Genomic DNA, 16,020 nt, shown 5'->3' on the forward strand with positions numbered 1-16,020 from the left:
AATGTAATCTGATCCCCCCGTCTCAATTCGCCCTCCGATCATTTTGATCTCTAATAAACTTAATTATTCTTGAAATTGTAATCCATTAAACATTTAAACTAAAGGGTGTAATTAAGTTGAGCAATTTGATTTCAAAGAAATCGCCTCAGGTGGGGTTTGATATGATATTATTCTATGTGCCAAAAATGTACCCAAGATTCATGATAGTTAATGTGTTTTACCCTTATGTGGACGGGTTTGGCAAAAAAAGGAGAGGACTCGCTTGTAACTTTCTGAATCATTGCAAAATTGATATTCTGAGACTTGATATCCTGTCTTATATTTGTTGGGCTCCTTAAGTTAATTTTGGAATGGTAGTACCGAAATGTTATTTTGGTAATAATTTTTAATATTAAGAGCAGGACACTGTACACGTCAATATTACTATGATATCATATTAAAACAAAAAATGATTATATTTTTTTAATTTTTATTCTTCAACATTTTTTTGAAAATTATATAAATTTTATTTTTGTGGCATTCATATTGTCATAGTTATTGGATATACTAATGTCTATTGTGAACCAAAGTACTTTTGATATGGATGTTATGTCTACTTTAGTAAAGTAAAACATTTTACATTTATTATTGGGTTTTTTTTTTATCAACTCATTTAAAATTTTAACTTACTACTCATTTTTTATCGTCTCATTTAAAATTCACCATCTGGTTAATCTACCACATCGTTCTCAAAGAAGACAAAAATTTGTGTGAGACGGTCTCATGGGTCTTTTTTGTAAGACGGATTTCTTATTTGGGTCATCCATGAAAAAGTATTTCATTTTTACGCTAACAATATTATTTTTTATTGTGAAAATCGGTAGGGTTGACCCGTCTCACAGATAAAAATTCGTGATACCGTCTCAGAAGAGACATATTCTCCAAAGAAAGGTGCAAATAAATTATTTAATTAGTCCAAATAAGCATTAATCAATCGTGTGGTGATGGTAATTATACTATTGGGACATATATATGTAGATCGCTTTTAATCTTTATGGGCATAGGAGAAATTTTTTTTAAAAAAAGAAGAGGCTTTAGGCATTGACTGGATACTATTATGAAGTGTGTTAAAATAAAATAAAACTTGATATTGATTTAGTAGGAGAACGACAGTTGATCAAAGCAAAACCAACAGAGTATTAAATAACAACAACAACCTCTAAAATTATTATTAAACATAGAACTAAAAAATCAACATAGTTAAAAAATTTATATTTCTTCACAAGTAATTAACATTAATTAAAATTCGTGGAATTTGTCTAGAAGAAAACTTACATTTTGTATATATAAGATTATTCCTCTATTTGAAATGATTTTACGATATAATAGTTAGTTAAATTAACTAAACGAAAAGTTTTTTTTTTTTTTTTTTTTTTTGAATCAGGAGAGGGGAACATTACATTTGCGTTTCGAATATGAGACATGGTCTGAAACTTAGGATGTTGGTGATATATGAGTTACAAGTCATCGAAAAAATGAAAATAATTTACAATCAATTAATAATTTTAAGTCCAAAAATCATCTTTGTCAACAAATCAAGTATGTATATCGAAAATTTTCCATAATACTTAAACTTGAATCGTGTAAATTAGGTACTTTATATTAGTGGAAGCCTTTTTTGTTACACGACTAATTTATAGTATAATAATAGAATTATCGTAAGAACATTAAAACATGAGAAGGCTTTTTGTGAGATGGTCTCACGACTCTTTATCTATGAGACGGGTCATCTCTACCGATATTCACAATAAAAAGTAATACTTTAAGAATAAAAATTAACAATTTTTCATGGATGATTCAAATAAGAGATCCGTCTCACAAATACAACCCGTGAGACCGTCTCACACAAGTTTTTGTCTTAAAACATTATAGTTCAATTTTTTTTTTGTCTGTTGATTCTAATGGGCGGCGAAAAATAATTCTAAATATACAATCAAATTTATAACACAAAAAATTGAATACAAAAATTCATTTTATTAAAATCTGATGATAAATTCAATCCAAAATCTCATCAGATAATAAAAAATGTCATGATATAATAACAAAATATAAGTATATAATTACTGTAAATATCACAAAACGACACTCTATATTTGTTGTATTTTTAACATTATTCGTTACGAAACCTAACCAAAGGTCGCTTGTACAATTTCGCCGCTTTATTGGGTTTTTGTCAAGGACCACTATTCCCTTATTTAAAGCCATTGACCAAAGAACATGGAGATCGGGTCCTCCTCCAATTAAAATTTTCTTTTTAGCAAAACCTAAAGTCTAAAATTACAAACTATCATAAAATAAATTAAATTTAAATAGGCTGTCTCCATGATATTTCTTAGCTTTCTTGCATCTCATTTTTATTTACTTTTTTATTAATTAACTACATAGATACAATAAATGATCAATAAATTATTATACCACAACCAATGACTTGTTCATGTGTATAAATACGAATATTAATATCTATTAACGTTGTTTAAGTGGTTAGTTGTATACATAAAAGCCTATATCAGTGGACGAGATTGGTTGTGCGGCTTCGAATTTGAATTTTTCAACAAATTTCTTATTTTTTTATACAATTATTATTTTACAATAAAAAGTAATATTCTTTTATGGGTAACCCAAATATAATATATGTCTCACAAAACTGGTCCGTGAGACTGTCTCATAAAAAAATTTATTTTTGAAAATAAACGTATATCGTAACTTTATTCAACATTCGTCTCCTTACATGGATGGAATACATATTATATGGTGTGATGAAATAAATACATAGTGAAACAAAATATGATATTAAAAGTTTGAATGGCACTTTCGCACAATCTTCTAATTGCATGCTCACACATCACGTTGATTTACTGAAATTATATATATATATATATATATATATATATATATATATATATATATATATATATATATATATATATATATATATATATATATATATATAGCAAGAATTAAAGTAAAAATGTATAATGAACTCTGTGTTGTTGATTTAATTGCAGACTGTAATACAGATAGAGACTTTATATCTACACTTGACCGCAACCAATGATTCAATTGAAAAAGAGGCATGCATGCTCTGCGTCAAATAATTAAATTAAGTTGTTTCCATAAGATAATTTAAAATCAATGGATTTCGATTATAATTTTATTATTTATAATAAAACAATATATCAAAGTTTAAATATATATCTTATTTATTTACAACTTATTTGTATCAAAGTAAAATGCATTTCAAATAACAACATAATGGAGTTAACTTGAAATTCATCATAATTAATATAAAATACTACAAAAACATTTAAAAATGAACTTGAAGTTTGTGATCTCAGTTGAATATATATAAAATATATAGATTTGAAATACATCAATCAAAACAAAACATAGATTTTCATTCAATATTCCATTAAAAAACAAACAAAAACATTATAATATACCTTTCGAAAACTCGAAAAAGCAAAATTCTGTGAAATTTTATCTCCGTAAATATGCGGATAGTTAGAAAAATACCATTGTCAAACTTTTTTTTATGAGGGTTAGTTATCAAAAAATTAGTTTAACCAATGTTTTTTTAAAAAATTTTGTTCCTAAATAATGAAATATATTAAATGTTATAAAAAATAATAAAAATGTGTTTCTCTCTCTGGCTTCGTACTAAAAGAGATAATAAATGTGTGGATAAATGAGTGAATTATAAAAGTGGGCATCTTTTTCCAAACTCCTTTCCACATCTCTCTCTTATCAAGTGGAAAAAGAGTTGCAGAGAGCTGAATGGTTTCATATTAAGAAATTATTCAAGAGAAGCCAGCACCCCACCCCACCCCACCCCACCCTATTTTATTTGTATACACAAAATCACTCACATGATATTTATAAATAATAAGCTCTGTGGATTCCTATATATGGCCGCCTGTTTCTGTTTTACGATATGATGTGTGTTTTCTATCCTTTTCATGTAACTCAATCGCAAGATTCTCACACAGCACTGCTTGCTGATATATGATAATTTTTTCCCAAGTTTGATCACTTTCATGGATGATCTGCAGATGGTGATGAAGATGCACGTGTACGCTCTGATTGGTACATCTCTAATATATAATACCATATATTAATCTAACCGATCGATCCCTTTCTTCAACACTCAATCCTATAATATATAATAGAAAAATAATAAATAGTTTATTATGTTACTGATGGAAGATAGTAGCTTCAAGGGGTTGCAGATTGTACAGTGTGTTGGACTTTTTGGTATAAGGGTTCTTTCTTTAAAAGAATAATATTTTTTTTATTGTTATTCTCTGGATTTTTCAGGGTTCATCCTCCCACTGTTGCACTAATTTAGTCTTTAGTCAATTTCTCAAAAGAAATTTCATCAACAGGTACGCGCGCGTATGTCTTCTTGATGTATACGTTTGTTTATGAGTGTGTAGCGTAGTTGTGTAATGATCAGTGTTTATATTTTTCTGTCTCTCCAAGATTGATGGCTACGTACTTTCATGGGAATTCGGAAATCCTAGGAAGTGGCGATGGATTACAAACCCTTATTTTCATGAATCCTGCCTACGTTGGATTCTCTGACAATCAGCCGTCAGCAGCTGCAAACAACAGCAACTTCGTATTCCTCAACCCAAACTCAACTGGAAGCTTACCCCACGCGCCGCCGTCACAAACTCAACATTTTGTCGGCATCCCCCTCCAGAGCTCCAGTTCAACCACCGCAGCTGCCATGTCAACGCAACAGCAGTCTCACCAGCCAAATGTATCGGCCCTCCACGGATTCTTCCCGGGAGTCCATTACAATCTTTACAACCAGCAAATCGACCTACAGGAAGCGCGTGAGGTTTCACACTCTCATCAAGGACTTTCTTTGAGCCTGTCTTCTGAGCAGCAACAGCAGCAGCCGCCGATGGTGTATGGTTCTTTCAAGCAGGAAAGAGAGATCCCCTCTCAAGCAGTCGTGACCAACATATCTACGCCACGTGGAGGTGATGTCAAGGGTTCTTCGGGAGGATCGCCGTCCTCAACTTCCGGCGTTTCCACCGGCGTGAATGGGGTGCAGAGCGTACTGTTGAGTTCCAAGTATTTGAAAGCGGTGCAGGAGCTTCTTGACGAAGTTGCTAATGTCGGGAAAGGAGAAAAGAGTAGAAATGAATCCGACAAGGGTATTGATGAGCAGCTACGGACTAATGGAAAATCAACGGCCGATGCGGCGAATGAAGATGGGCAAAGTGGTGGAGAGAGCAGTGCAAAACGTAGGTCTGAGCTTAGTACAGCAGAGAGACAGGAAATTCAGATGAAGAAAGCTAAGCTTGTTAACATGCTTGACGAGGTAAGCTTATTTCTGTTTTCAGTTGTGTAAGAATATATGACAAGGATCCTTTATAATCTAAAGTTGAATTAAAAAATTTGAAGGGTTATCATCATCTGAATTTCATGTCAGATATGTTCTTTTCCAACTGTCCTGTTTTCATTATTACAAGAAAACTTGGATTGCGATTTTTATTTCTTTTATTTAGGACTGCCAAAAAGAGAGATTACTTTCCACTGCAATTCCGTATTCAAGAACATGAAATCTGTTCAGGCATAAACCAGACTTCATCTCTTTCAAGTGTTTTACATATTTGGCAGAAGAAATATCGAAGTTTCTTACATCAAATTTCTAAAGTTTACTTCTGCAAACATGTGTTGTAAAGGTTGAGCAGAGGTACAGGCAATACCATCACCAGATGCAGATTGTAATTTCTTGGTTCGAACAAGCAGCTGGAATCGGCTCTGCAAAGGCTTACACAGCCGTAGCTCTTCAAACAATCTCGAAGCAATTCCGGTGCCTAAAAGACGCAATCTTGGGCCAAATCAAATCTGCAAGCAAAAGTTTAGGTGAAGAAGACAGCTTTGGAGACAAGATGGAAGGTTCAAGACTCAAATACGTGGACAATCAGATTCGACAGCAAAGAGCTTTGCAGCAACTGGGAATGATCCAGCCCAACGCTTGGAGACCCCAGAGAGGACTGCCGGAAAGATCTGTTTCTGTTCTACGCGCCTGGCTCTTCGAACATTTCCTCCATCCGTAAGTACCCTCTCCATTTTTCTGATATATTTCATGTTTTATAAGTTTTCTCCCATTGGATTTGCCTGAATTTGATTACTGTTTGGTGTATAGTTATCCCAAGGATTCAGATAAGATGATACTTGCTAAACAGACAGGGCTCACCAGGAGTCAGGTACATGTTTATCCATTCGGTAGATTTCTTGATCGTTTCTTATACTTCATTTGTAGATGTATGTATATAATCTATATATCATCTACAGGTGTCTAATTGGTTTATAAATGCTCGGGTCCGACTTTGGAAGCCGATGGTGGAGGAGATGTATTTAGAAGAAATGAAAGAAAATGAGAAAACTGGATCAGATGATAAACATCGCAAAAGAGAACAAATGGACGACTCGATCTCGAAATCTCCAAAAGAAAAGAGCCCAGGAATCAAGAAACCAAACAAAAGCATAATCTCAAATCAAGAAACATACCAGCCTCCAAACCAGAACACTGCTTCAACAATGGCACTACCTGCAAATTCGACGTCCCAAATCGGAGCAAACGTCAGAAACCAACCACATTTCAACCTCGTTGCATCATCCGAAATGGAAAGAATCACCCAACCGAGTCCCAAGAAACAACGGATTCCTGAAATAATAGACTTTGCCTCAAAGGCAACCGATACCGGACTGATGTCCCTGAAATTTGGCATCGAGAGGCAAACCAGAGATGGTTTCACCTTTATGGGAGCTCCCACGAATTTCATTGGAGGGTTCGGCTCATATCCAATGGGTGAACTCGAGAGATTCGGGCCCGAGCAATTCCAAGCTCCATATTCTGGCAATGGTGTTTCACTCACCCTGGGCCTCCCCCACTGCGAAAGCCTTCCCATTTCAGGATCCCATCAAGCATATCTCCCAAATCAAAACATACAAATAGGAAGGGGAGTTGAAATCGGCGAAGCAAACTTCATAACTTCAGAATACTAAGTTCCATTTACACCAGTTTCCCCCCTTATCATTATTACTACATGTTGGTGTGGAGGAGCAAGAAAATTCATATAGAATATATATTATACATTTTTAGTTCTTACAGATAGGTTAGGCTCTTCAGAAGGCATATGGATTGTGATTGTATATTAATTTTGTTGCTGCAGATAAGTAGTTGAATTGTAATACTGGATATATAGACACCAGCAATATTGGGTGGCACAGAAGAATAAAGAGTGAACTTTTATATATTATTATTTCATGTGATATTAACCTTAATTTAAGGTGGAATTTCAGCAATGGAGCATGCCTTTCCAGTTCTTGATTTTGTGTTGTTCCATTCCAGGAGACTTAACTATTAGCCCAAGAATGTCGTTACCAGTGCCCCAAATCCCAGTGTTTAAATCAGGACTTCTTGATGCACATTTTGGAGTATTTTCCTAAAATATTATACCATATATTTGTGTATTCATTTATCAATCAATTTACAATGGTAATATCCAAGCAAAAATTCAAAATTTATATATAAATTCTCAAGCAAAAAACTCTTTATCGGTTAAATACAATAAATTTGTTTTTGGGGACTTGACCAATTTTAAAACAATGAAGTCCTTATCCATTCTGTCTTATCAAAACTTAGAAAATGAACTGGAAATAAACATAGACTAGAAGAACAAGACAAGATATACTAAATAGTGGGAGATTGAGATTCTTTGTATACTAAATAGAATGACGAATGTTTCTTTGAATAAAAAATGTCAAAAAATAATCGCTTGTGTGAGTGAGAGACTTAGTAGACTTACTTTACAGCTTTAATATTTTTAATGGAATTTGCTATGGACCACATGAGAGTGAAGACCTTATCTCCTATCTCCAATGTATGTGTTAAAGAAAGAATATTTTAAAAAAATAAAAAGGAAATGCCCTTTTGATTCCAATAAAAGACAAGGATGGCTCTTGAAATATCTTGAAAAAACAATGCCGTATGAAACTCGATATGTTAGGTGTGGATATATATTAATTATTTCGCATCTTTGTTCATGTTTAACTCAAATGATCAAACAAATAATTGTTCTAGTGTATGCTACACTTTTCCTATTTTTAATACAACATATTCGATAAATAATCGAGCGACCTGATATTTTTTTTATTTTGAATTCAGATGAACATTTATCGATGTTGAAATATTTTGTCGTGCTCTAAAATTTCATTGCAAATATCGGGACGAGGAAGGTAACACTAAGGATAGGTGCAAGTACAAAAAATGGAACATGGGTTCTTAACAATGTAGGAAATCAAAACAATCGACATGGTCACCAACAACATCATCGTGGAATTTGAGGAAATGGACGCAATAACTTTTCTTCTGCAAATGCAATGGACTCTTCACAAGTTACACATGAAAGAATATACTCGAGAGACACCAAAAATACATCTGTTCATTCTTCCAAACTAGTAATTAATATCTCTTTTTTTATTTATTGACTTTCTCCTTTCTTTAATCCGCAGGAGATCATGCTCTTCAAGTTAGTGAAGTTATTTCATTGTAATTAGACCTAACAAGAACGGAATCACGCTCTGTAGGATTTGAACCGCAATTTGACTATGGAAGAACTTCAGCAGATGGCACATGCCATTTCCAAGATGAATCAAAATCTTCTGGTAATAATGCCTATTCAAATGCTTTAGGTCAGTTTACATTTCTCAAAACTTCAATCAATTCCATATCCACAAAGCCTTGGATTATGGACAGCAGACGTAAAAATCACAACCACAAAATTTTTTACTCAAACAAAAACTTCAACTATACCCACTGTTAATCTACCCACGTACCAAGTCTTCTGCATCAAAATCACAACTACATGAACATTATTTTCCAATCAAGAAATAACCTTGGACGATTTTTATGTTTTCCATCCTTGAGTGAGTCTCATGTGAGACCGTCTCACGGGTCATAATCCGTGAGACGGGTCAACCCTACCCATATTCACAATAAAAAGTAATACTCTTAGCATAAAAAGTAATACTTTTTCATGGGTGACCCAAATAAGAGATCCGTCTCACAACTACGACCCGTGAGACCGTCTCACATAAGTTTTTGCCTCCATCCTTTCATTTAAACCTTCTTTCTTATAATTAATACTATCGGGCTTCCTAATCCATCATGTACATCAAGCCCACTATTTTATAAGAGGCCCAATTGTTGTCATTCCGATTCTGATTCGGAACCTGAGCCCATCAAAGCAGGATATCAGTTGACTTTAAATAATAATACATTATTGCCAGAGAAAAAAAATATATCAATAATAAAATTTGATATATTATGGATTTGAGGTAGAAAAAATTGAAATAAAAAAAAATGAATCGGAAAATGTAAATGATTTTTATGTTTGGTAGATTTATGTTCACGCCTGATTTCTTTTTATCTTTTTTTTTATTTTTTTTTCTTATTTTCAGAATTTGAAAATAAATTGGTCGTAGATTTGAAACTTGTGTATTGTTTATCCAACATTTGGAGAATTTGATGTCGGCGCAAATATGTCAGTACTTGCGCATTTACATTAAATGCAACAAAAAACCAAGACCTGGACTTAAATATAAGTAATTGAAAATAAAGTTTGGATTTAACTGCAAATTCCGTGTGCTCATCGGGAAATAATCATTGCAGAATTAAGCATAATGATGAATGACTCATAAGAATATAATTTTGAGTGGGTCTCATGTGAAACCGTCTTACGGATATTAATTTGTGAGATGGGTCAACTCTACCGATATTCACAATAAAAAATAGTACCTTAGCATAAAAAAGTAATACTTTTTCACGGATGGCCCAAGTAATAGATTTGTCTCACAAATACGATCCGTGATACCGTTTAAATCAAGTTTTTGTCTATAATTTTTATGAACTAAATGATTTTTTTATTTTTTAAAAAGATTTTATTTCGAACTCTGTGAACTTTTGTTTTTTTTTTTTTGGGTTTTTATTATATTACAAGAATTAAAAGTCAAAACGGAATCCACGAATATAAAAGCTATTACAATAATAATATTCATTCTATTTGACTTTTCTTATTACACAATTTAAAAAAAAGATCCACCACGTGGGAAAAGAAAGTCAAAGAGTCGGTGCATGACAGACGACCAGTCCAAGTCCAAAGCCCCAAAATATTTTAAAATAAAAAAATAAAAAATCATCCAGTTAAGCACACACAATTGCGTGTGTTGACTTTTGAAAATTTTGACTTCCCGTTTCGATTTCTTCCCTCCCAACGTATAAAACCGAATCTCCAATGCAAGATTTCTCAAAGCAAAAGCAAATAAACAATTTCAAGACTCCATATTCTACCAAGTCCTGGAAATATATGGCGGAAGTAGAAATTCCTCCATATTTTCTGTGTCCTATTACTCTAGACATGATGAAAGATCCGGTGACGATCTCTACTGGCATAACATTCGACAGAGATAGCATCGAAAATTGGATATTCACTCGCGAGAACGACACGTGTCCGGTCACGAGACAGGTCCTCTCCGACTCCGAATTGATCCCAAACATCACCCTCAGGCGCCTGATCCAATCCTGGTGCACCCTCCACTCCTCGCATGGCATCGAAAGGCTCCCCACACCGAGATCTCCAGTCAGTAAGTCTCAGGTTCTGAAACTACTCAACGACGCCGATTCTCCACAGATACAGATGGGTTGCTTACGAAGACTTAAATCCATCGCTTCAGAGAACCAGGCCAATAAAAGATGCATGGAAGCGGTCGGAACTGCCGATTTCTTGGCATCGTTTATTGTAAATAAAACCCTGGAAAGTTATCGCGCTGACAACGAATTTGAAGCTAAATCGGAATCGAAATTGATGTGCGAGGAGGCTTTAAGCATTCTTTACAGTCTCCATCTGTCGGAATCGTGGTTGGAATCAGTCTGCAACCGAGAGTTAGTTGAATCCTTGACCAGTATGATGCAATTTGGGAGCTACGAATCACGGGCTTATGCTATCATGCTACTAAAGTCAATTCTTGAAGTAGCCGATCCAGCTCGAAACGTCATCAACCTAAGTTCCGAATTCTTTGTTCAATGTGCACAAATCTTGAATGACGAGTTCTCGAAAAAGACTATAAAATCCACGCTCAAAGTGCTGATCAACGTCTGTCCATGGGGGAGGAACAGGATCAAAGCATTGGAAGCAGGCACGGTCCCTTTATTGATCGACCTTTTACTAGATTCGTCGGATAAAAGGGCTTGCGAAATGATGCTAGTGGTGCTGGAGATACTATGCCAGTTCGCGGAGGGTAGAGCCGAGCTGCTGGATCACAGCGCTGGAATAGCCATTGTTTCGAAGAAAATACTTCGAATCTCTCAGGTGGCAAGCGAGCGGGGTGTGAGGATTTTGCATTCGATTTCAAAATTTTCGGCTACGCCCGGAGTTTTGCAGGAAATGTTACATGTCGGTGTGGTGGCGAAATTGTGCTTAGTTCTTCAAGTGGATTGTGGGAGTAAAATAAAGGAGAGAGCAAGAGAAATGCTTCGATTGCATGCTAGGGCTTGGAGGAATTCTTCATGCATACCTCAGCATCTGATTTGTGCATATCCATCTTGATCAGTTGGGAATACATTTCTAGACTATATAACTCGTCGAAAATTTTTGATTTTAACTAGAAAATTACACGGCCAACAAAACAAACTGGTGCTCATATAGAACATTTTCTTTGAAAGATTTGAAGGACTAGAATTGGGTTCCATGAAGAAAATTCCATAAATAATGAGTTAAAAGATTGACTTAAGGATATGAAACAAGCACCGGGAGCATATGAATATGACCATGATAAAACAAAGTAAACCTCCCAAGATTAAAACTCAATGTGTAATTCACTTGTTACTTCCATGGCCGAACAGATAGAACAATGATCCAGAAAATAATCAGCAGCAGAATAATCCCATAACAAGTCCGTTTCCTCGATTTCTTCTGATGTTTCCTATCAACCTCGAGCTGCTCAGTCCCACCTCTCTCAAAAGAACTAGCCATTAAGCTGCTCCCCCGAAGATTCTTCTCTACTTCCTTTACAGCACCGTCCCTCTCTTGGATCTCCATTATAGTATCCATCACTTGTCCTCTACCCTGCTGCTCTATCGCCTTTTGTATAAAGCTCTCGCTCTTGCCTGTTTCTATCAACTGACCCAAACTCTCTCATCCGGATTTTCACCAGTCACCGTGTAGTATCTCCGCTGAACCGTTTTCCGGTACATGGATCCCGGAAAATTTCCATAAAGAACCAGCGACCACCTTACCAGCAATATAAGTTTTACTCAAAAATATGTTTTAAAATTCTTCAGATGGCTAAAACTTAACCTATGCATTGACGGTTTATTCATTTGAGAACCTCTCATAGGAGCATATATTCATACTCCACACTCGAGCTTATTACTTCTGAAGTTTCTTATATTCAACGGTGCTCTGCTTCTGAAATTTTCTTTAATTCAATTTGTTGAATTAATTTATATACAACTAGTTAAAAGCACCTGCCTCTATTATTTTCATGATTGTTTTGAAAAAGAATTAAAAATAAAATCTTAAAAAACCAAAAAAAAACATGAATTTAATCCATCAACTTCATTATATAAGTTTTTGTTTTTGGCAAAAATTTGTGTGAGACGGTCTCAAGGGTCGTATTTTATGAGACTGTTGTCTTATTTGTGTCATCCATGAAAAATTATGACTTTTTATTGTGAATATCGGTAAGGTTGACCATCTCATAGATAAAGATTCGTGAGACCGTCTCATAAGAGACCTACTCTTTGTTTTTTGGATAAGTTTTATTAGATAGGTTTTGAGGTTTTTTTTTTTTTTTTTGGAGGTAAGACAAGTTTTGAATATTGGATATCTGTATAAGTGGGCCACGGCCCATTATTAAATGCTACCACGGGCCCAAAAAAAAGGTTTATCTTGGGAAATGATATTTTCATTTAATTATTCTATACCAAAAATAAACCAGGCAACACGAGAAAAAGTATCGCGTTACTCAATGAAGTATCAGTTTAGAGGCAAATAATGCAAAATTCGCAGGGATTTTTTGCAAATGAATACTAAAAGGTATACGATTACACAAGAAGTGCAGTTGAAATATTTGAATTCTTTTGGTGTGATTATGTGCACAAAAATCATATGTAAATTCAGTAGGTCTCTTACAGAACGCTCTCACAGATCTTTATTCGTGAGACGTGTTAACTCTACTCATATTTACAATAAAAAGAAATATTTAACATAAAAAATAATATTTTTTCATGAGTGATTCAAATAAAATATATCTCACAAAATTGGCTTTTGAAACCATCTCACATGAGTTTATGTGAGATTAGTTAATTTAAATTTTCATTATATCGAAAACAATTGCACTCGTAGTATCGTCCCAATATTTATGTTCAAATCCTTCAAGATCCTTGTGCATTAGAAAGTTTGTAATAGAATACCTTGATATAATCTTATCAAGATCCAAATTTACATTATTAAAATAAAATATTTCGGATTGAAGCTATAATTTTACAAGAAAGGACCACAAGCCTTGATTTCATTTCTGGTAACATTCTTCCGTGTCCATTGTTTTTTTTTTTTTTTTGTTTTTTCCTCTAACTCTTAGCTCAGGACCCAAGAATCTTATAAGCCTTTCAAGATTAAAAAAATATATAAAAATAAAATAGAGATAAAGATATATTAATTGTCATTTTGTATCCTTCCAAATTATTTTCATTTACCATTTGGGATAACAAAATCAATACATGTGGATCTTCCCTGAACCGGAAGATCATTTCGAGATCTTCGAACATATTCGAAGGTTTAATGTGATTATTGTAACTTTCTCCAACACACAAGATGAAGCTTTAATGTAGTGGACTGTATCTTTACAAAAAGATGAAAAAGAAACTTAGTAAGATGTCGGAAAAGCGAAATATACAAGATCACAAACGTAGATTGCTCACGGGATCCATAGATTTAAACATACTTTTAGGGTGTTTTGCGATCAAAAAGTAACATGAAATCTTCCTATCTTTTATATAACTCGTCCATTCTTCTTAGTTCTGAAATACAATAATATTCTGATAAAGGATATCATTAAAATTTTCTTCTTTAATATAGATAATCCATTCTTCTTAGTTCTTACGTGATATATTATACAATATTATGTATGTATATATATATATATATATATATATATACATGCATGCAATACATAACACACTTATCTATGTGCTCAATTGCTTGCTTGTATTAATTAAGAATCGATAATGTTTTTCATAAAGTAATTAATAAACTAAATCATTGAAATACATGCAGTCGTTTCAGTTTTAACAATGATCAGATCATTAATTTCTGGCAACCGTGGATTTTCGCTGTTCTAAAGTAAATTTCAACTGTCATCTTCATCGTCATGATTTGCCGACAAGCACATTCATTTCTAGATCTAATCACCTTTTCTAAAGTGTTAACTCCAAACACGGAGATTAATTAATGGAGGGTTAACAAAATAACTAATTAAACTGCCATTAATTCTCTGAAACTATATATTTATATAGCGTAAGACCCTTGGTTTTTTTTTTTCCGCTTATACAATCGATAAACCTAATGATTTAAACATTTTCTTTGTCCTGAGTGATATTTATCTAATCTTCATTTTCCAGTGAAGACAAACATGGGCTGATTGATGAACAAGTGGAAGAAGGAACTGACATGTGAGAAGTAAAAGAACGGTGGGTAGCAGTTGAAGAAGATGAGCAGCGTTTATCGAGGGCGGGATTTGAAGAAACTTTGGCAGAAACAGCAAGATGTTGAAGATGAAGCAGCAAATCCACAAAAGCTCCGACGATATACCCATGGTTACTTCTGCAATTTACTCTCAGATAGTAAGACAAGAGCTCCTCCAAGCAATCCCAATCATCTTTCAATCCATGGGCTTCCACCATTTCCTCCATTGAAGCCCTGAAGTCTGTGAAGGGGTCCCTGGAATCCATAGCCAAGATTTTGACACTTTTCGTACGTGGAAAGACGTGGGTTTTCGCTTCTTCTAGGATGGAGCTCGTCTCTCCAGGTTCGAAGAACAGCCTCTTCGACTTCAAACCTTGAATCACCGCAGTAGCTGCAGATGCATCGTTGTCGTCGTTCGGATCTTGCTGACCAATGATGGAGATTCCCGAGTTAAAAGAGGCTGTGGCGCTGAAAAATGAATCTGGGGTACTGTCGATGAATTCAATGGTACTATTTCTATCAATAGGATCTTCGAGATAGGTTGAGTTCGTAACCTTGCACGTGTTTTCGTTGTTGCAATTACGGAAAGAGAGGGTTCTGAGGTTGTTTACACAGGCTGGCCATAGCCAAGGAGAGGAGGTAGCGGAGGCGGAATTTTCCGTGGCTTTGAGCGTAAATGGCAGCTTCATTTTCTTGCTCATTTGGTTGGTTTTCTACCAAGTTTTATGACAGCCAGGGGACGAAATGTAGTTGGGTAACATTTTTTTTCCCCACTTTCATTGGTACGAGTACGACGCATTAAAAGCTTGGACAGGTTCGGTTCAACGCCAACGGCAGATTTGAACACGATAAAATAAAAAATTTAAAAGTAAAAAAAAAATAATCACACAAATAATATTTTACATTATCACACAAATAATATTTTTCATATGTATCTGTGATTTCAATATGAACTCAATCATGTATTAAAAAACAAGACCTTTGAGAGAGCGTCGGAGATGACGAATATTTATCGTCAAGGGTTCGATTTTTCTATTAACACACTGTTGCTTTAGTACTTAGAGTTTATTCCCGAATGAAAAAGAAAAAAAAAAAGAGTGAAATATTGGGTACTATTAAAAGTATGAGAAGAATGCAAAGTGTAGTAGGGATATGCGTGCGGTCTGCTCCGATGTTTAGCATTTATTGTAAAGCTTGGTAAGGTAAAGAGAGTTTC

The 16,020-nt window shown here is 34.4% G+C and overlaps 3 protein-coding genes across 6 annotated transcripts; 2 read left to right on the plus strand and 1 right to left on the minus strand.

Annotated features, from left to right (window-relative positions):
* Positions 1 to 3,798: 3,798 nt before the first annotated feature.
* LOC140822451 (BEL1-like homeodomain protein 1) lies at positions 3,799 to 7,314 on the plus strand. 4 transcript variants are annotated; one of them, XM_073183228.1, is made up of 7 exons: positions 3,799 to 3,975; positions 4,089 to 4,122; positions 4,354 to 4,431; positions 4,519 to 5,371; positions 5,736 to 6,109; positions 6,203 to 6,263; positions 6,352 to 7,314. In XM_073183228.1, exons 4-7 carry the CDS (start codon positions 4,523 to 4,525, stop codon positions 7,063 to 7,065), a joined length of 1,998 nt encoding a protein of 665 aa, XP_073039329.1. In that variant the 5' UTR covers positions 3,799 to 3,975; positions 4,089 to 4,122; positions 4,354 to 4,431; positions 4,519 to 4,522; the 3' UTR covers positions 7,066 to 7,314. The 4 variants fall into 4 exon arrangements, with proteins under 4 accessions (XP_073039329.1, XP_073039328.1, XP_073039325.1 ...); XM_073183224.1 differs by having other exon boundaries at positions 3,800 to 3,975; positions 4,354 to 4,421; XM_073183227.1 differs by having other exon boundaries at positions 3,799 to 4,108.
* A 3,079-nt stretch (positions 7,315 to 10,393) lies between these two features.
* On the plus strand, positions 10,394 to 11,780 carry LOC140822452 (E3 ubiquitin-protein ligase PUB23-like). Its single transcript, XM_073183229.1, has one exon. The coding sequence runs from the start codon at positions 10,428 to 10,430 to the stop codon at positions 11,664 to 11,666; it is 1,239 nt and encodes a 412-aa protein (XP_073039330.1). The 5' UTR covers positions 10,394 to 10,427; the 3' UTR covers positions 11,667 to 11,780.
* A 2,713-nt stretch (positions 11,781 to 14,493) lies between these two features.
* Positions 14,494 to 15,603, minus strand: LOC140822453 (transcription repressor OFP13-like). Its single transcript, XM_073183230.1, has one exon. The coding sequence runs from the start codon at positions 15,503 to 15,505 to the stop codon at positions 14,723 to 14,725; it is 783 nt and encodes a 260-aa protein (XP_073039331.1). The 5' UTR covers positions 15,506 to 15,603; the 3' UTR covers positions 14,494 to 14,722.
* Between the last annotated feature and the right edge of the window lie 417 nt (positions 15,604 to 16,020).

This window comes from Primulina eburnea, unplaced genomic scaffold (genome assembly GCF_022965805.1).
Source record: "Primulina eburnea isolate SZY01 unplaced genomic scaffold, ASM2296580v1 ctg822_ERROPOS1000000+, whole genome shotgun sequence".
Taxonomy (NCBI): domain Eukaryota; kingdom Viridiplantae; phylum Streptophyta; class Magnoliopsida; order Lamiales; family Gesneriaceae; genus Primulina; species Primulina eburnea.

Excerpts from the sequence above, each read along its gene's own strand:
- LOC140822451 (XM_073183227.1), top strand. The coding sequence starts at position 4,523 with ATGGCTACGTACTTTCATGGGAATTCGGAAATCCTAGGAAGTGGCGAT. Across the intron at positions 5,372-5,735 it reads TTGTTAACATGCTTGACGAG|GTTGAGCAGAGGTACAGGCA; the intron begins GTAAGCTTATTT and ends TGTGTTGTAAAG. Across the intron at positions 6,264-6,351 it reads CAGGGCTCACCAGGAGTCAG|GTGTCTAATTGGTTTATAAA; the intron begins GTACATGTTTAT and ends TATCATCTACAG.
- LOC140822452 (XM_073183229.1), top strand. The coding sequence starts at position 10,428 with ATGGCGGAAGTAGAAATTCCTCCATATTTTCTGTGTCCTATTACTCTA.
- LOC140822453 (XM_073183230.1), bottom strand. The coding sequence starts at position 15,505 with ATGAGCAAGAAAATGAAGCTGCCATTTACGCTCAAAGCCACGGAAAAT.